Source organism: Lineus longissimus, chromosome 13 (genome assembly GCF_910592395.1).
Source record: "Lineus longissimus chromosome 13, tnLinLong1.2, whole genome shotgun sequence".
Classification (NCBI taxonomy): Eukaryota; Metazoa; Nemertea; class Pilidiophora; order Heteronemertea; family Lineidae; genus Lineus; species Lineus longissimus.
Genome location: NC_088320.1, coordinates 16,102,080 through 16,123,508, shown reverse-complemented (window position 1 = coordinate 16,123,508; position 21,429 = coordinate 16,102,080). Strand labels below are relative to the sequence as shown.

The window sequence follows — 21,429 nt, the reverse complement described above, 5'->3', positions numbered from 1 at the left end:
TTGGCTTGTCTTGCTGTAAGCCGTTCGATCGGCATAAAGCAGGGTGTACATTGGCAACATTTCTCCAACATTTTTACAACATTTTTACAACATTTTTACAACATGCCCTGTGTACACTATTTTAAGAGTGTTGGAAATTTGTTGGGAGGATGTTGGAAGTTTGTTGTAAAAACAGAGCGGAAAATTTTTTTTGGTGGGAAAATCATGGATGAATTCAAGGAGAGCACATGTGTTTTGGCTGCTTCTGCCACAGTTTTGGCAATTGTCTTGTCAAGACGGCAAAGGCGGAGGAAAAAGGAAGTCAAGAGACTGTGGACCAGGCCGTGGATCCAAATGAGGCAGCAGCATGGAGCATACCATTGCCTGCTGAGGGAGTTGAAGATGAGTGATAAGCCCTCCTATAAGAACTTCCTGAGAATGGATGAGGGGGCATTTGAGGAACTCCCTGCTAAGGTTTCACCCCTTATTGCAAAGCAAGACACCCAATTAAGGGACTTCAGGTAGATCACATGATCAATTAGATGTTGTAAGAATGTTGGAAAACTGGTTTTGCTCTGTGCACACTTAGCAACATTTTTACAACACGACCAAAAACTTGCAACAACAAATTGACCAGACAATTCTTTTTGCAACAAATTTCCAACATTTTTACAACATTATTTTCTCTGTACACACTTGGCAACATTTTTCCAACACGGCGTTGCAACAAGGAATGTTGGAGAAATGTTGTAAAAATGTTGCTAGTGTACACAGGCCTTTAGACATTGGACTGTGTTCCCGGTGTAAGAAAACAAAGAGAGGATGCAATACCCCAAATTACTTCTGTCAAGTTTAGCAAGTAGGCCTAGTGTAATTAGTTCATCTTGTGATTGCGGGGCGGGATCAAAGTCTGCAAAACGCCTTGCATTTGCCCGTTTTTTGATGACCCTGGTCGGCTGGCCCATTTGATTGATGTTCATTATTTCACTTCGTGGGAGGCTCTATTTCTTCCTCAACGATCAACGGTCATTTTTCTTTAGATTTGAATGCAAACAGTTAAAGAACAGCAATATACCTCGGTCAAAATATCAAACATTTTGAAATTTAATAATTATATAGTAAAACAGAGACTGGAGCCCTATTAATCTTTAAACTGTATTATTGGGCTAGCAGCTAGCCTTACGCGTTTAGCTCTCTTTAAATTGATGCATAGCATAGTCGTTTCTTTTTGCACTTTTGTGGAGGAGGCCTACATGTCTAAATGAGCTAATGAATTCTACACGAACTGGTCTGACCTTGTTGCCAATAACTCAGTTTGAGAGAGAATGAAGTATTTCTATTGGAAAACTGAGAGGCTTTTTGACATTTTCCTTTTTATTACAGTGTACATTGTGACCGTGTATGGGCCTTGGTAGTCTACCGTAAACTAGGGCAGAAATCTATAACTTTTTTCATACCGTGGTAAGTACTAACATGCTGTGCTTTGCATTGTTGGGGATTCCCCTTCCCCAGTTTCAACCTCGTGATGGGATTTTTGCCTTGGTGAGTTTTAGTCCCGTGTTTTGCCCCTTTTATTTCTCCCCAGCCATAATCCAGCTGCGACCATGGAAGCCAATGGGCTTGTCTCCATTTCTGTTTTTTCAGTATCGTCACAAGATTCCGGTAAGATTCCTAATTAACATCTTATAACTTTTATTTTTTGGAATCTGACAAACATGTTGTAAATTGTACATATAAGTTAGTGTACACTTAGTTGAACACGATCGTATATGAGAATCTCGTCGGGATTTGTGTCGTGGGCAGCCATTGGAGTGGATTCGAGGGTCAAACTTGTCGAGTAATGGTGATTTAATCATATTTTATTTTTCAGTTCTGCGGTTAATGTGACAATGCCACAATGCCTCTTTTCTTCTTTATTTTCCTTGTTCTACTCAAAATGAACATGATAAAAGTTGGGAAAGACCCGCAACTGAATAACACTTCTTGCAAAATCTCCACTTCCACATATCAATACTCGCAAGAAAACAGATTTTCAGTTAAAAATATGTTACTTACAATTGCAAAGACCATAAAATGAGTAAAACCCTTTGTTACAATTGCACACGCCGGGGGATGAGCAGCTTCCTTCGCTTGAGGTTACACTCGACCCATCCTTCCTGATCAGCCGACCACTGGGGATGTCAGTGTGACATGCTCCATTTGGGTTGGTTCTTCCGCCGCAAACATCTATAATAATCATGCACGGTGTAAATTAAAATTATGAATAAGATGATAAAGAGGGTAGCCCAAATTAATGATTTTACCGTCGCAACCGACCAACAAAAACACTGTATCGATTTGGCCACAAAAACCATTGCACTACTAAATAGAATTCTATACATTGTGTAGGGACTGCAATTTGGATTACAAATCCAGTTTCATATGGATTTCTGCCGCATTGGGTATAATTATATATATAGTCGTAGACTTGAGGTGAATACTGCAGATAAGGCAACATGTTTAAATGGAAAACTAAAATAGCATTTAGCGCCAAAAGCTCATTTAGCTTGCTGTGACAAAATCCTACTACTAAAAAACAAAACTGTGTAAAGCAATATGGACTGTTAATTGTGTATTTTACAGCCAATACAATATGACAATTTGCCACATTCAACAGAAATATTATACTGGATCTACTCACCAATAAGATCCCAAGCCTGACAATACCCGATTTCTACTACCGCCTCGATGGGTAGAGCCTAATGCAAGTATCAATTCGTGTCTTGTACCCCCCCCCCCCCTCCTCAAGGGTACGACACCTTATCACCCTATAACGACATCTTAAGGCTCAAGCATCACCCTTTTTTCACCAATGCTACATTTTCTTTCGTCAAGACATCACCATCAACAATATATCAGTAATCACCATCATATAAAGTAACCGGACTAATTTTACTGGGTAAGGCTGTATGTTCGACAAGACATCGACACATTAGCATCCTTATTCTTTCCAGCTTCGCGAAATTTACACTAAAGGAAAAATAAATACTACTCAAGCATCGGCAAAGATTAGTGGTGATAGCTTAACTACCCTTGAGGGGGGGGGGGGGGGGGGTACAAGAAACGAATTGATACTTGCATAAACAACCGGGCATAATAGTAGGGCTTTCGCAGCCATAAAAGGGTTGGGATATCTTGTCTTCGTTTCTTCTTTCTTTATATAGGATTTTAAAAAATTCTGACTTGCCATTTATAGGAGTCGCAGTAACCAAGCAATATGAAGCGTCTGTTTAGCGTAAAACCGGCAAATATCATTCACACGGACATAAGGTAAACACTCACAGTAATCACAATTGTCTCCTCCATAGCCGTCACAGCAAACTTCATACGATGCCTGCTTGTAACTGTTATAAATAAAGCAGAGAGTGATTGCATCGACCATGCTTAAAATTGCCTTTTTATCCTAAAATTGTTTTTGATCCCAAAATCCGGGTCAATAACACTGGTGAACAGGAAAACCGACAAAGTGCCACTTTCACCCTGTTTTAACCGACCACGTCGATATCTCACCGACTTCATTCCCTTGCAAGTCAGAAAGCAATTTGCCGTTCAGGCAAAAAACTACGGAAAACTCTATAGCCAAAACCAAGGAATGACACTGAATATATGCAAATTAGCCACCATAGCAAAGATGGCCCGTTTGCATGCTTGTCTTCACACATTAGTGCACACAAATTGACTTGGGCTTCAATAAATTTTCCAAGGAGAGACTTATCCCTCAATTTGCCTGCTTAGCGAACCTGTAAGAAATGTTGAAATACCATGATAAGAAGTGGTACATTTCATTTCCATAATACATATCATTACCATAACTTAAAATAAAATCTAAAAATCTAACGGAACGGTGAGAGGTGTCATTGATGATATAAAGAATACTGAGAAAATAGTCACCCATATCACTTTGCAATTGTTGATCATGTTGTTAGAAAATTGTAAAAGGGGACGATACGTCAAATAAGGACACGCTACGTTTACAAAACTTCTAACTTCTAATATTATTTATGAACTAAAAAGGTGTATTTCCGATGAATGAAATAAAAATTATCAATACTTATAATATCGATGAAGTGGCTTTTTAGGATACCATCTATCAGAAATTCAAATTAAATTTTTCTACACAACCCAGTCTCGCGCACTGAATTGCTGTATAGTATGTAACTGTCAATGAAACATAATACTGCAGTTTTGGAGAATCGAGCCGTTCACAGGAATTGTCGGACTTTGGGACAGTTGGTACAAATGGATAACTTTTCTGATTGGTGGGTTAATTACTAGGGGCACCAAACATGATGCCCTCAATTCTCGTTTTTCTAATGAAAATTAAAAAATAAATAAATAACATATTATGTAGCCCTACATCAGACATAATCATATTTGTTTGACGTTGTCCTTTAATCGCCAAATTAGTCACACTTTCCATTTCCTGTGGAAATGTCATTTTATTAGTTCATACCTACCCGGGTCAGACTTTTGCATGTGTACTCTATTCGGACACACCCGAGGAAGAATTAAACTATTTATATTAAAAAACTCTTAGCTAGTTCGCTTAGCTACACATAGGCGGCGCCCCTATACAGCCTCTGCCTCGTGCGAGCCGCCATCACTAGTACTTATTACTCGAGCGCATCGAGTAAGTCCTGTTGCTGTGGGGACAGGCAGGGCGGGTAGTCTGACCTGGGTAGGTATGAACTAATAAAATGACATTTCCACAGGAAATGGAAATTTTATGTCGTTCATACTCCCCTCATCCCTCACCCTCATCCCCTCCTAGACGGGGACAAAACCACCTCAACACGGTATAAGCTCAGCACACTTCGTCAAGAGACACAATGTGGATTTTTTTTTTTTTTTTTAAAGAAGGAGAGCACGCCCCAGAATAACATGGAGCGGCCTCACTGACTAACTCTCGCGCAGGCCCGAAGACCCGGCGACAGTCTATGAAACAACCCCCCCCCCCCCCCCGCTTAAAAAGGAGGGAGGACAAGACAGTCAGCAGGAGAGAAAATCGACGAGTGGTCTAGGCAAGGAAACACCTAGACCACGTGCTGAGCAGCGACAACGGAACCAAGAGACAGCATACCGTCTGTCAACATGGAACAATCGCGCATATAATACTGGGAGAAGGTAGAGTGAGAACTCCACGTAGCCGCATCTAAAACCTCGTTCAGCGCCACTCCCTTATACTCGGGCCACGAAGTAGAGATGGCCCGAATCTCGTGGGCCGTAACGCACCCAGGCGACGAAGCTCTGGAGAATCCAAAGCCACCAGAAAAACGGTCTTAAAGGTCAGATGTTTAAAATCTGCCTGATGCATGGGCTCAAATGGAAATTTCATGAGAGCCCTTAAGACCACCGAGAGGTCCCACTCGGGAGAGCGCTGAATGGAGCGAGGACGCTCCAAATACATATTGCGAAGCAAAGATGAAACAGCGTCATCCCAAGACGGTTGCCACGATTCAGTCAGCTTTAAGGTGACCGAAACGGCGGAGCGATAACCTTTCACTCCCTGAACCGAAAACTTCCGGACCGAGAATAGAAAATTCAAGAAGTCGAGGAAGTTGGGAAGAGAGGGAGCGACCGGAGAAACTCCGTGCTCCCGACACCAGTCTCGAAAGACAGCACACTTGCTATCGTATGAATCAAGGGTAGACTGTCTCTGAGGTTGGGCGACTTCACGGATAACGTCCTCCGAAAAGCCTCTCTCTCGGAGGAAATACCCGACAGCCTCCAGGCGTGAAGCCTGTAAAAAGAAGGGTCTTGATGATAGACCCGGCCGATCGAGTGATAAAGCAGACGGTCCCACGCCGGCAGGCGGCGGGGATGATCCGTCAGCAGCTCCAGCAGAACCGGGAACCAAGCCTGGTTCGGCCAGCACGGTGCTATCAGACAAAGTCTGACCCGTGAACTGGCCACTTTGTTGAGTACCGGTAGCAACAGAGGGGTTGGCGGGTACGCATAAGCATTGAGGCCGTCCCAGGAGGCCGACAGGCTGTCCAATCCCAAGGCCTCCTCGTCCGGGAGGGGTGAGTAGTACAGGGGGAACCTCTTGTTCAACCGAGTCGCGAACAAGTCTACGACCGGAGCATCCCACAGGGCCCCCAGGCGAGAAACCACCTCGTGATGGAGGGTCCACTCTGTCTGGACCAGACGGTCTGACCTGGAAAGGGCGTCGGCCAAGAAATTCCTCTTGCCGGGGATGTGACGGGGAGGAGCTGGATATCGAAGCGGCGACAAAGCTGCAGGAGCTCCCAAGTGAGACGGCACAATGTGTCGGATCTCGTCCCCCCCTGTCTCCGAATATAAGCGACCACTGTCGAATTGTCGGAGAAAAGAGAAACCCTGTGACCCCTCAGATGAGACGTGAAGGACCTCACGGCCAGGATGACAGCCTGCATCTCGAGGATATTGATCGAGAGACGCGCATCCTCCTCTGACCACGTGCCCTTGGTGGTCAGGTCCCCTTCGTTCAAATGGGCGCCCCAACCATAAAGGGAGGCGTCCGTGAACAGGGACATCTGAGGTGACGGAGTACTGAGCTGCACTCCGCGGAGGAGCTCCATCTCCGAAGCCCGGAAACTCCAAACCTCCCCCAGAAGGGACCTCGGGATAGAAATCCGCTGGTCGAGGGAGTCCGTGAATGGACGCCAACTCGACAGCAGGAGGAGCTGGAGTGGGCGTATATACAGGCGGCCGAAAGGAACCTGGTCCGCCGCCGAATCGAGCAGTCCCAGCAGCGATAGAAACTGTCGGGCTGTGGCGTTGTCCTGACGGCGAAAAATCCCGACCAAGGACCGAATCTTGCGAATTCGGTCCGGAGGGGGGATATCAGGCCCTCTCATGTGCGAAATCGCACCCCCACGAAGACATAATCCTGAGCTGCGTCCAGCTCGGATTTGTCCCAATTTAAAAGCCACCCTGCCTGTCTGGTTGTGACGAGCAGAAACTTTGCCTGCTTTCCCAGACGGCGTTGAGCCTGGTGCCGTAGCAGCCAGTCGTCGAGATAGCAATGGAGCTTCCAGCCCATGGCGTGGAAAGGCGCGGCAAACGCCTTGACGACTGTTGTGAAAATCAGCGGTACGGAAGCCAGGCCGAAAGGAAGGGCCTGAAACTGATAAACCTTTCCTTCGAAGAAGAAACGAAGGAAGGGCTGAAACTCTGGATGAACCGGGACGTGTAGGTACGCGTCCTGAAGGTCCAGAGAGATAGCCCAATTGTTGGGCTGCACCGCGACTGCTACTGACCTGGTTGTCTCCATCTTGAAGCTGGGAACCCGGAGGAACCGATTCAAGCTGGACAGGTCCATGACCAGTCTCCACTTCCCCGACTTCTTGGGGACGAAGAAGACGTTGCTGTAAAAGCCCGGGGAGGAATGGTTGTCACCAACCTCACTGCTTCTCGAGAAGAGACAGGACCTCCGATCAAAGGGCAAGCGCCCTGACGGGGTCTACTGGCGGGGACACCGGGGTGGGAGTCGACGTCATAGGGGGGACGGGAAAAGTCCAATCGGACACCATGTCGGAGCATATCCGGCACAGGGGAGTCTTTTTGACACCACCGGTCTCAAAAGGCTGCGAAGTGTCGCAGTCTGCCAACCACTACGCCAACTGTGGGGGCGCCACCTGAAGGCGCAGGAGGAAGGACTAAAAAGTCACTTGCGCTTGCCCCCGCGACTCTTCTCTTGGAAGGACGCTCGGGAGGGAGCCGCAGCTTCTGCCTGCCCTTGAGGACGAAAGGAAGAGGAGCCATGCGAGGACGAGGGCCCACGAGGAGCCGACGAACCTCGGGGGCGTCGAGACCCCGCCTGTCGTCCCCTGCCCGCGGCCTGCGAATAGGAACGTGGGCGGGGGGCGGCCTGAGGAGTCAAAACTGACTCCATCAGGCGATCCGACTTTGCCTGAGCACTCATGGTGTCAGGCAGGGAGTCGTGGAACAAAAAAGGGCCGCTCAGTGGAGCGGTCCTTAATGCCCCCCCCCCCGCAGAAACTGGGTTATGACCGTGCTCAACCCCTCAAAGAGCAGGTCACGGCGTTTTAGCACGCCGTTAGCCGCCTGCGTAGCAGTCAGGTCACTGGCATGCTGCAAGGATTGCTGGAGGGACATCGCGAGGACGCGCTGGGCCTCCGAGTCATCCGCTGTTAAGGACCTGGTCAGAGCACAAAGAGTCAGGTCGGCGTAAGACAACACCGCCTGGGTCTCTTCAGCCAGGGCCTCATCATTCTTCGCATCCTTTGACGAAGAAGTGAGGACTTTCGAGGGTACCAACCCGGAAAATTGGATGTCGTCGTCCTTGAGGGGCGACAGGGAAACCGGGTCGGTTCCTGACGGCGAGACCCGATAATAATCGGGTCTGTAGGACAGGCTCGGAGGGGAAGCGGTCGTGAATCGCTTCCCAGCCTGAGTCCAGGCACCTGGTCCCGTAGACGGGAGCGTCGAAACCAGGGCGCGCTAGTGACCCCCGTAAGATGGCACTGTATCCCTGAAAGCCGTATCCAACCATGTGGAGGCTCTAATCAGGGCCGGAGATGCGGGCAATTCTTGAAATGCCCGGTCAGGGACCGCATCCGACTCCTGCTCGGAGGCGTCGCCGAACAAGTCGAACGGCACCTTACCGAGGGCAGGTTTGACCGCCGGGAGAGGACAAGGCTCTTGCGGCACAAATTGCCTAACAAGAGTGCGTAACTCGCGTAACTCGCGCATACCCGCGGCAATGGCGGAATCCTCACCCCCGGAGGGGTTATCAGCCTGATAGGCTGAAAAAGACTGTAGGTCGCTAAACTAACAATCCATGGGCTGATGGCCTAAGTCAAAAGCCACCGGCCGTTCGGCCGGACGAGTCGAGGACCTGTCATGGAGGTTAGAAGCCTCCATACGGTCCGTCAGACTCCTGAGCAACTGCCTTTGCTCCTCCGTGAGGGAGGAAGCAAGGGGCTGAGGCCCAGTGCTCAGCCCGGTCTCCCGTGGGGCAGACACAGGAGGGGGGAGGGGGGCATGCCTGATAGGCAGCCGCACCCGTCAACCCGACAAACCAGACAGAGCAGGGTGGGGTCGGACCGGGGAAATGGACGGTCTGACGGCACCCAAAACGAGGGGGGGGGGCTCCAGGGCCCCTCGCCCGTGAATAGTGCTCGATCACCAACCCCCTGCCCACGCCGGGCAGGACACCTCCAGGTGCGGTGAACGGCGGCAAAGACGGGAAGGTGAAAACCGGTCTTGCCCCGCCAGGGGACGTCAGAAGAGACGACCGACTCACAGAGAGAGGGTCGCCCGGACGAGCCCGCCCCAAAGCAAAGGGGTGGCCGATTCTCGGAGCAGTCGCTGACTCAACCGTGGCGCTGGCAGTGCCAGTCGCCGCCGGCGAGGACAGCGGCCGCAACCCCGTCACAAACCCCGGAGGAGGACGGGGGAGCACGCCTGAAACAACAGGCGGCTCAACGGGGACGACGCTGCTCACCAACCCATGACAGGTTGGAGCGGACTCGGGCTCGGGCAATAAAGCCCCGACGGCAGGGAGACGAAAGAGCTGGTTAATTAAGCCCTGCTCTGGCTCCGGGCCGGCCCGGTCAACGTCGGCGGGGGGGGGGATCGGGACGTAAAACGTCCAGAGTCCCACCCTTGGGGAGTGTCCCTGAACCAGGGTCACCAACACTCAACCCCAAGGCCTCCCCAGGGGGCACACCCCAAAGAAGGGGTGCCCGGCCTGGGGGAGGGGTCGGAAGGGGTCGGAATCCCCCCCAGAGCCCCGTGGACCTCGCCGCTTAGCGGGGGTCCGTGAGGAGGGCGAGGGAGAGAGGGTCAGAGACCCCTCTCCCTTGGAGGGCCGCGCCCCTCTCCTCACCTTCTTCTCCTTCTTACCGGCAGTGCCGGGAGAAGAAGAAGGCATCCCGGGGGTGGAAGGGTCCGGCCCCATGGCGGCGGAACTACCTGCACCCCGACACGGGGAAGAACCGGGCTGGGGACTATGAATCCCCGACACACCGGTAAAAGGACCTCGAAAACCCGCCCTGAAGAGCAGGAGGTCCAATACAAAGGGTGGTACACCCAGTGAAGAAAGAAAAGACGACAATAATGAAACCATTATGACGGATTTCTTGGGGAACGAACGAACGGGTCACGTGACCAGCAGCCCGGGAGTCAGGAGAAAAATTTCTTGGAGTCGGCAGGAAGAAACACGCTCCAAAAGCAGAAATCGAGGGGGATTGTAAAAAGAACGATCTCACTCGTCTCCTGTGAAAGTAAGCCTCCCGAAGGTGTCCTGGGCAGTCCTGAGACAAGACCACTAATGAATATTCATAGGTTGGAGGGTCGAGGCCTATCAATTAGACGAGTGCATGTTTTTTACTCTCAAGTACATATTTGGAGAGGTATTGAAAAAATATTTGCTGTGGCAAGTCTACAGATATAAAGAAATTATTTGATGAAAAAATTAATTTCGAATTTTGCTAATTGGGTAATAGGGGGCGTGTTTTGAGTTTTTTCTGCCAGTTGGCTGAAAACAGTGGAAATATCAAAGTCTGTCTAATTTGTCGATTATAAAAAAATTTCCGTGGTCAATCACCAATTTCCATCGCACCAGTTACTCGCATGACTAACCCGTATATCATATCCGAATTTCAGTTTCACTACTTGACGCGTTTGTTGATGCGTCGCGGTCAAACATTGACAATTTAACTGCTAAAAGGCTTAAAAAATCAATTGTGGTCTTGTCTCTATTTACACTACATTTTGGGTCAATATAGTGAAAAATTTGAATGTGCTCAAATCACTCTAATTCATTTAGAATATTGTATTGCTGATGATTTAAGGTCAAAACAAGCTAAAATAATGAGAAAAAAACTTAATTTGACCCAAATAAGAGTCAACCTGACCCCGGTCTAAGTTCGGTTTCATTTTTACAAGTCTTGTTGTGTTGCCATTCATTTTGTAATTTCTTTGAAACTACTTAGGCCTTGATTCTGAAAGTTGTGCCCTGAGCAGCAAATATATTCCTAAATCACATCCTAAATTTTCAGCTCCATAGCTTGCTTATTCTGGCCAGGGCAGGTCTTTGAATTTGGTGCTGTTGGCTGCAAAATCATGACTTTTTGTCGATTTTGTCCTCTTTCGTCGCTTTGGCACAGTTGTACCACTCTTTGAAATGTCTCTCATTTCTCCAAAAATGTCCAGATATGACTTTCCTTTGTTGGAGAGTTGTGGGATGTCATGTACATTAGTTTGAAAAAAATCTCAAAATGTTAACCCCTGAAATGTACCTTCATTGAGACAAGACCACTAATGAATATTCATAGGTTGGAGGGTCGAGGCCTATCAATTAGACGAGTGCATGTTTTTTACTCTCAAGTACATATTTGGAGAGGTATTGAAAAAATATTTGCTGTGGCAAGTCTACAGATATAAAGAAATTATTTGATGAAAAAATTAATTTCGAATTTTGCTAATTGGGTAATAGGGGGCGTGTTTTGAGTTTTTTCTGCCAGTTGGCTGAAAACAGTGGAAATATCAAAGTCTGTCTAATTTGTCGATTATAAAAAAATTTCCGTGGTCAATCACCAATTTCCATCGCACCAGTTACTCGCAAGACTAACCCGTATATCATATCCGAATTTCAGTTTCACTACTTGACGCGTTTGTTGATGCGTCGCGGTCAAACATTGACAATTTAACTGCTAAAAGGCTTAAAAAATCAATTGTGGTCTTGTCTCTCCTTCTTTAACTCGGTATAGGCCGTAATCGGACGAATACGTAGGTAAGAAACTCGGAACAATGTTAAACAGTGTGCCGAGGAAGAAGTACTGGTGATGGCGGCTCGCACGAGGCAGAGGCTGTATAGGGGCGCCGCCAAGGTGTAGCTAAGCGAAGTAGCTAAGGGTTTTCTATTATAAATAGTTTAATTCTTCCTCGGGTGTGTCCGAATAGAGTACACATGCAAAAGTCTGAGCTGGGTAGAGTATGAACGACATAAAATTAGTTACTCCCAGTCCATGTTTTTTACAGACATCAATAAAGATTTAGCTTGCAGTTAGTATAAGTCACTGACCATCACTAATGTTACATCTTTTTGACGGCGTGCATGAAAAATCATTTTCAAGTATATAACACTAAGCGACTTTATGGTAAATTTTAATCTATTCCAAGCAAAAACAGGTTAGTTAAAAAAACATTAACTTAGAAACCGAAATATAGCCTTTCTTACGGCAGCTGTTGATAAGGCACCAGTCTACCGATTCAGACGATTCTAGTACCGCTGAGCTGCATTTGCTCTCTACTACCCATTGGCATTTACTTCTTAGTATTTTAGTTAAGCAATTCATCACCATATTGCATTGTCTGTACAGCTGTTTTTACAACTGAGCCAAATTTTGAGGAAATGGTCCTGTTGTGTTCTTTTATCCCCCTGTGGACACACACGTGAATAAATAATGAGTGTTGCCATGGTAGAGCTTAGGCCAATCGTGTGGGTGGGTAGTAATATGGAAATTAGAAATAATAGCCCGCAGTGTTTAAAAAAAAGAATCTTCTCTGATTAGTTCAACAACAAGGTTACAAGTAAAATTTGAATTAAAAAAGAATCTGCTTTGATTGGTTTCCTTTTGTAGCTCTCAACAACAAGGTTGCAAGTAAAACTTAATCCCGTAATCATTTCAGGCCAGGTTACAATTAAAATGTGATGTTGGTTGGAACAGTGACAGAACATTCCCTTTTATTTTACTGTCAGAACTGTCCAAAGTCTCTCGGCACAGTTCAACAGTTCTAGAACTGTTCCATTCCACAAACCCAATGGCTGGGAGGGATGCTCGAATGACGTTCGAAGGGATATGGGGTCCTTCTTTGCGAGATTGCTGCCCCTATCTTGCATGCATGGCAAATTTACGCTGGAGAATTTACACCAAATAACACCCGGCTGAAAGGCGTCTGATGCCATATTGCCCTGGTCGGGATATGATGGAAGGGCAGATCATTCATCCACTCTAAGTGTCACCAACAACTCGAGCCCCAGTTAGAAGAATCATATCGGATGACTGCACAGCCCGTGGCCAACAAAATTGGAATATTCATTTTGCCAAACTGCAGACAAACTCGACCAAAATTTATATTTGTCCCAAAGGGATGTAACAAAATTCAGATTCCTTCTGCAAAAGGCGAAATTCGATATCCTGAATGCTCACGGAATCTGTCACCGATGCGGCAATGATGATTGTGTGTCAGGAAAACCGCCGTTCGATCCGCCAAAACGCCAACACTTTCGCCCATTCGCAGTGCCTGTGTGTTCATCAATATGTCATAGTACAGGCGGATATCGCTAGTTTGGACTTAAAATTACGCCATTGAACCCAACCGCACCAGACTTCAAAGCTCAAAATCAGAACATGACTGTATTATACGCGCCGGTCACCGATCCAAAGGTTGACCGCGCTCAACGTTGCTTAACTTCCACTCTGGGGCCAACGCGCCAACCACTGGGCCATAAAGGAATTCCCTCATGGCCGGCGGGTCAAGCCGTGCCATATACCTGGGGGTACTATACAATGACCGCCTTTGCTACTGATTCAGAGATAAACAAAGAAAGTAACAATAACATTGTCTGTGTTTTGCCTACCGTCATGGCACACCTAAAGAGTGGTAATACAAGACACTGGGTTCGTATACTACTTGACTCTGGAAGTCAGGGATGCGAGAGGGTATTGTCCAAGTTAGCGAATCTGATTGCTCTCAAACGTACATGATCACAACTGCTGGTGGGGAAGTTCTCCATCGCAAATTGCGAGTTCCTGATTGTGAAATTCAGAGTCTCGATGGAAGCATTAGCCACAAACTTGACTTGATGGAGGTGACAAATCCTTGTGGCGATGTTCCGGTCATACGTAAAGAAGTGCTGAATATATACTGCCATTTACGTGACATCAACATTTGTGAAGCCTCACCTCCAGTTATCGATGTATTGCTTGGGGTAGATAACAGTGACATTTTAACACCTGCTATGAAAGTTACCGGTGTGAATGATGGAGAACCAGCCGCAGTACGATGTCCCCTGGCATGGTACATCCCTAACCCTAACCCTACCTGAAGTATTGGGGATATAATGCCAAGATTACTAACAACCGGGTCTGAAGTCGTCAGGAATGTATCTAATGAGCAGTTTCAGGGCTAGCGCAGCTAGGAATTAAAGCCCCCCGAAACCCGATTACTCAAGAATTTACACTAAGGGCTACATTAGCTAAGCATTACACATTTACCCAAATTTTCAACCTATTCATGGACACACCGAATTTCCATGAAAATCTGTCCACTTTTTTTTTCACAAATGCCTTGGCATGCAAGTATAGAATTTTGTCAGAAGTGAAGAGCCGGTATTTCGTTAACACCGCACTCAAAAAGCGAACTTAACTGATATTTCCGATGCATTTTCCATTAGGCCTGCTTGGACCAATTTAGCACGCTCAGTGGCTTAACTGGCCAGGCTGGCAAGAGCTAGTAATGATCTTTAAATAATTTCGGTTCCGCCCATGTGCGTGGAGGATGTATTTATGATGTTGTTTTAACTCTGCGTCACACGATATTGTTTTATTTTGTTTGTTGAATTCATTTATTAGGAACGATTTGGTGTCTAACAGAAAACCCAACAGGAAACCCTTTGAAGTCAAATGGTAGTGTTTTCTCAGTATTCGCCGCATCCTGCGTCATGCATGGCGCAGCTTCGAATTCGTAATCTACTTCTAGCTTAACAACAAGAAGACATTGTGAATGTCATATGGTTCCCGCAAGATTATTCGATACTAAAGTAAAACCAATGTCAGGTTAAGCCCAAACTTGATATCTTATGCTCTGAACTTGAAATATTTTAGTTCGTTTAATTACCTTACAGTACAAACATGCATGCCGTTTGGTTTCATCTTTCCATCTGACCCACAAGTCGAGATATTTGCAATTATCAAATAGGAAATGTCTGTTTAACAATGGCCTTGACCTCTAACCTTGAAAGAAATTTGCCTATTGAATAACCTAATAACGGATCGGACATACATATTACTTGATTTCATGTTGCTATCGGTTTCACAAGTTGAAATGTTTGAAGTTATCAAATATGGTATGTCAGTTTCCGAATGACCTTGACCTCTGACCCTGAAATGGGTTAGTCCACTAAATGCCCCGACAGAACAAACATACAATGCCATTGGGTTTCATGTTCTATCTTCCATGCAAATCGAGATCTTTGTTATCATGAAATACGACATATCAGTTCGAAAAGGCCTTGACCTTTGACCGCGGAAATGGATCAGTCTATGGAAAGCCCCAACTAAGCAAACATATATACTACTCGATATTATGTTTCTATCTCTCACACTAATCGAGATTTTTGAGATTATCAAATTTGATATATCAATATAACCTTGAACATCTAATTGTGAAATTGATCGATGAGGTCATGTGAATGCCAGGGTCCACAAACGAGTAACACTTGACTTCCTGACTCTCGCTCATACAGGAGCTATGTTCTGAAGGCGTATAAATTATTTTTGGTGAACGGACAGACGCACTAACAGACAGACAATATGACCAGAATCAATATGGTTCAAGAGACCCTAATCAGCAAACGTAATATTTAATCACGTTTAAACTTGTTACTTGGGTAAAGGATAAAAACTCACAAATATCTCACGTGACACCTCTTCTTCCACAACCAACCGCAACCTTTCGTTAGTTCCCACCGCTGTTGCCTATATAAAGTCCGTTTGCACCTGTAATAAAGAATTATTAAAAGGAAGTGACTATTTGGCAAGCCCGGCTTACCAAACAGCGCCTTTTTTCTGCCCTAGATGGAGAGCCGAACTCATGCATATTCAACCATCCAGGAGCTCATTATCATTCGTGGCAACACGGTCAGCAACACTGGAGTTACAGTGAAACGCCTTTAGAAATGCACACTAATGCATTTAACATGCTTATCAGTTAAATCACGTTTATGACTTTTTTTGTAAATCCATACAGTCATGCACATGTACATGCTTCTTCATGGATTATTGACCAAAACCCGAGTTTAGTAACAGAAATTGAATCGAGAGCGGGAAGTCGGCCATTGTTAAATATGCGCATATAAATTCGAATATGACGTCACTGCTCTCTGATTGGCCAACATGTTGTAACCTCTCCGGCTCGCCAAAGAGGGTAGTATTTTTGCCCTGTTTGGCAAGCCCGGCTAGCCGAACAGAGTTGATTTTTAGCGCTGTTTGGCAAGCGGCTCTCCAAGCATGGCAAAAAAAGATGCCTGTTCGGCGAGCCGCTTGCCAAATAGACCCGGCCTTATTAAAAACTAAACATATTGGCTGATCAAGGATTAAAGCACCAATGATTAGCAAGTAGCCGGTTCTTGGTTAAATGCCGTTTTGGTTGTGGTTTGGGAGATAGGCTGAGTTGATATATTCTCATCTGACCGAATCATCATCAGAGGATCAACAAATTGCTAGCTGTTGTTAGGTGAAGTTTTTCGTCATCGAAACAACTGGCCGGTGCAATTTCATTTCGATTTCAAGGCGAATTTATAGGGTCGAATAAGATTCATATCTTGAATGGTTGTTTCATACATGTTTTTTTACCGTAGCCTTTTTTACCTGTGGCTTTTTACCTGTAGCTTTTTCACCTGTGGCTTTTTACCTGTAGCTTTTTTACCTTTTACTTTTTACCCTATTGTCCTTTTACCGGGACTTTTTTACCGTTGCCTTTTTTATTCCTGTATTTCTCCCACCATAGCTAATGCAATTTTCTGCTCTCGAGGGAGCATCTAATGTTCTCAAAATTCTTGAAAGCCAACAATTTCAAAAATCTTTTAAAGAGTAAGGAGAATAGAGCCACACTGCTTTTCATTTCTATAGTCACAGCGAGCATTTGTAACGACCCAGAATCTCACTGAGCGGATATCAGGTCGTGCATGACTTTTATGGGCCAATTTACGTTTGGCTGGTCATTCCCGCCAAAAAAAACTCTCTGGGCCATGAAGGTCGCCATTTACATCGTATGACGTCACAAAACTGTATGTTACGTAATATCAACCTCTATTGCGCCAAGTTGCGTAAATTTCACCACGCGAGGACGTCCTTCTCGGATTTGGTATGGTATGACGTCATTTTCCAAAATATGGCCGACGTCTGTTTTTGACGCCAAGATATTTGCCCCTTGAACGGCCGATTTAAATCTCCGATATAAGTTATGTGGCAATATTTCGACACAGAAATTTGGTCCGTTGTGATATATCGAGTTAATGTCTCACGGGTAAACTGTTTTTCGAACGATTTTAAATACTTTCTACTTACTCCGAGAATGACATCCTGCCATCGTATGTCCCAGGGCGATCCCTGAGATCGGATAACCAAGAGTTGTTGGTGACTCCCAGGTATCGCCTTGAGACATTTGGTGGCAGAAGCTTTACAGTTTATGCCAGCAAATTATGGAACTCGCTGGACACTAACACCCGCAACAGCTCCACCGTCAGCGAGTTCAAAAGAAGATTAAAAACCAAACAGTGTTTTTGTTAAGCGCAGCTGAGCAATTTTTCTAATTGGATTTTGCGCTATATAAATGCTATTTGTATGTATGTATGTATACTTTTTAAATCAGCCACCAATGTTGGGTAGTCCTTGCTGATCAGCGCTACTAAAGGCGCATGCACCGTAAGGCACAAGGACAACAATCATATCTTATCGGAACTTCGCTATCTTGGTCTCAAAATAAAGATATTTCTTCTAATGAATAGCATTCATTTCGATTTAATCTGTCAATTCCTTTTTGAGAAATCTTCCTTTAGAGAGTTGAAGTCGGGCCAAGATTCGTGTATTTCAAATTGAACGAGCACTTTGCTGTCGAGTCTTCGTTTCTTATAATGTGCATTAGATGGCACACAATATAACCTCGACTACATTTCTAATCATTACCTGAAATCAGGTTGTTATAGATTATAATTCTGACACGCCCAAGCACATGGGTCGGTTGTAATTTGGCAATTACAGTGCTCTCTCCAGCTAAACTGCTATACAGGGTGTGAAGAATACTTTTACTTTTTAAAATCTGAATACCTTCTCAAAAAACAATAATATGGGAACACACCTTTTAATACGGTAAATAGAGGCTTTGAGAATTTCCTAGAAAGTCGAGTTCGAGTTCGAGTTCAAGTGAGCACCTTCTGGTTGCTCCTTGAAACCCCTGATTGATTTCTGTGGAGACCGGGGTAATAATATAATATCCCAAAGCGCTTTGAGCGAGAACTATAGTGTCACGGAACTGCGCTATATAAAAGACTCATTATTATTATAACATTTGCATTAAACGGTCCAATAGTGATTACGTAATAAGCCATCCAATTTACATGTCATTTCATTCAACCAGGGCAGGATTGTCAGTAAACAACAAATGGACAGTGCCATGCAAAATGAAAGTTAGATATTGCATAATTCAACCAATCAATGCATGACTTCACCCCTTGTGACTTCTTCCTATGGGGTTACATCAAGGAATTGGTGTATGTGCAACGCTCATTCACTAAAGTCGAGGAATTACTGCGAACAATAACGGACGAAGTGTTCGAGGAGGTACAGAACAGCGCCATCTTCAGGGAGAAGCTAAACTCAACCTCGCATGCCATCCTGTCCAGAATGCGGCGTTGCATTGCGATCGGATGCCACTAGGCGGAAAGCTATCGATTTTAAACTCCGAGCTGAAAATCAGAATATGTCTGTCTTTTCAGAGGTCCATTGCGTAACAACCACTTATCACAATAATACACATTATATCCCAAAAAATCCCATAACCTCTTCTGTCCATACCTGAAGTTGTTTTCTCCATACAATAATTGATAAGAAAGTTATTAAGATTTTAAAGAGTAGAACAAGTCCTATTTTAGGCGGCGGTCTACTTCTGAGAAGGCTTGGGCGAGAAACGAAAACGAAAATAAACCTAGTCTAGCATTATAATAACTTACCCGTGAGTGGATTCAATGGCAGAGACGCAAAGGAGCAAAAGCAGGCTTGCTGCATACATCATGTTTTAATCGACTGGTGGGTGGACTAAGAATCAGTTATATTTTAACAACACAGCCGGCCGGAAAATCGAAAGACGGGAAACAAACAACATTAATGCATCCCGTGACAATACACGAACGTGTATGAATGCACTTATAAGAATATCCCGGATGAGATCGCGAATGGAAATATCGATATCGTTTAAAGGCCTACGTTTAACACGGTATTGTCGAACACGTCTGCTGCTCCGAATAAGCTGCTGACTCCGATTTGATCCGAGTTAGCTCTCCAAGCGTCGATCCTTTCCATGTTTATGGCGCTTCCTGGAGCCTCAGCTTTACCCTGTGAAGACTTGGTGTAGATATCGATTTTCCGACGTCACGCTGATCATGGCGCTCGATTACCCCGCAACTGCGACAATAATGGAAATGAGGTTGCATTCATAAAATTGGGGTGAGGTGAACTTGGATCTCGCCGTGCACTCACGTGGCAGAAAAGGTCTTTCACACCAGGTGAAAGTTTGTGATCAAACTGTTTTGTAACTGACGAAGTAGTTGGATTATTACGAAAGCTTTGGTAAGCTAGACAATATACATTGTAATGCTATTTATAAGTTTGACAAAACACTTTGAATATGGGGGTAATTTATCAAAATGTGTACTTTTTGAAATTGACGTGGAGGCCAAAGGGTTATTGCTGTAATTAGCAATTTTGTGGAAAACAAAGCGGATACCAAATATCCTTTCCGATGGTCTTTGATCCAATTTAAATGCCATCCATTTGCGGTGCAACCAGTTTTAACTACGTTCAGGCAATTTGGGGGTAATTTATCAAACTGTATACTTTTTTGATACACCCTATATAGCATCGTTATAATTGGTTTGAATGGGTCTAAGAGAGTTAGCCCAATTAAACGCAGTAACCTAGACAATCTCTACCAGAAAAGATATGAACGGGGTAAAAAAGCTTGTTTACAAGTGTCTCGCTGAGATTGGGTTTTCCCCGTCCTCAAAAAATGCTTTATGCCGACCATATACCGACAGCTCATTGGTTGCCCGACACCACCGAGGGATGCTTGCTCTCATTTTCTATTTGATTAAGATCCTGTTATGCTTTTTTATATTAACATGAATGACTAATGATCTCGTAGCGTGTACATGATCAAACGGACAGTAATCATCAGAATTGAGAAAGAATGAAAGATCGGCGCAATTGTCCTATGAGAAAATGTTCCCACGATATCAAGCCTGAATTGTTTGCACATACATTCCGTACAAAACGTATACTCAAAAGTTCTCATTTTTTTAAAAGCCCCATAGAGTGTTTCGTTGGTATACTTGATCAATAGTTGCTTTTACACGAGGAGGGATCAAACCCTCCTCACCTCGAGCCACTTGAAGCCAGATCACCTGTAACTGGCTTTGTGCTGTCTACACGGAGACGGATTGAATCGACCTACCTCGGCAGTTTAGGCCATTTAAATCACTTCCCCCTCGTTAGGTGGTGCAGGTGACTCATCTTTTCATTCATCTAATACCTAATTATAGTACAATGAGTATTGTGTGCAAAGTGTCTCGAGGCCAGATCGCTTCTACACGGGGAATTAAGCGTCTTGAACTGGCTTCATCTGGCCTCAAGTGACTCGAGACTGCAGTGCAAACGCGCCTCGGGTCAGGTCACTTGGAGACGGTTCTGATTTCGTTCTACACGGTAAAAATCATCCTGACCCGCCTCGAGCTGGCTCGAAGCCGGTTCCAACTGTCCTCGTGTAAAAAGGCCTAATGTAAGGCGAGACCTTGCCCGCCACGTGAGTGCACGCCGAGATCCGAGTTCACATCACCCCGCTATTACGACACAACGTCAATTCAATTATCGTCTCAGTAGCAGGGTTATCGAGCGCCATCAGCGTGACGTCGGAATAATGTATATTTACACCGAGTCCACACAGGTAAATCCATGGCTTCAGGAAACGCCTATAGTGCGTCGTTCACACGGATAGGATCAGTGCATGGAGAGCTAACTCGGGACAATACGGGGTCAATATCGGCAAAGCGTGATAATTCAGTCAGATTTTGAATTTTTTCCTTTTGTTGTGGACTTTGTTGCTGGAAACTATATACAGAATATGAGGTGACTGGGCAGCCAACAGCTGGGCAAAATTGTCATTTATAATGACAATGGTCCTTTAAGGCAAGGGAACATGCGATATATCCGTCTTTTTCAGGCATATTTTTATACGTTTTTACTACTTTGCAGATCAGCATAAGACCTAGAAGATGCGACACGAGATAAGGGGATGGCACAGCATACCTCTTCAAGTGCACATTGTAAGGTCGTATGGTTTGACCGGTATACGGTAAAAAAGGTACAGGAAAAAAGGTACAGGAAAAAAGGTACGGATATAAAG

General features: G+C 45.2%; 1 protein-coding gene across 1 annotated transcript in view; it reads right to left on the bottom strand.

The window, feature by feature from the left end:
- Positions 1-19,156, bottom strand: part of LOC135497735 (uncharacterized) — a 46,075-nt gene extending 26,919 nt beyond the window's left edge. The window contains exons 1-4 of the mRNA XM_064787568.1: positions 18,983-19,156; positions 15,663-15,752; positions 3,301-3,362; positions 2,035-2,205 (exon numbers count right to left, since the gene is read on the bottom strand). Of these exons, the coding sequence (XP_064643638.1) occupies positions 2,035-2,205; positions 3,301-3,362; positions 15,663-15,752; positions 18,983-19,044 (385 nt within the window). The 5' untranslated portion in view covers positions 19,045-19,156. The remainder of the gene's footprint in view (positions 1-2,034; positions 2,206-3,300; positions 3,363-15,662; positions 15,753-18,982) is intronic.
- Between the last annotated feature and the right edge of the window lie 2,273 nt (positions 19,157-21,429).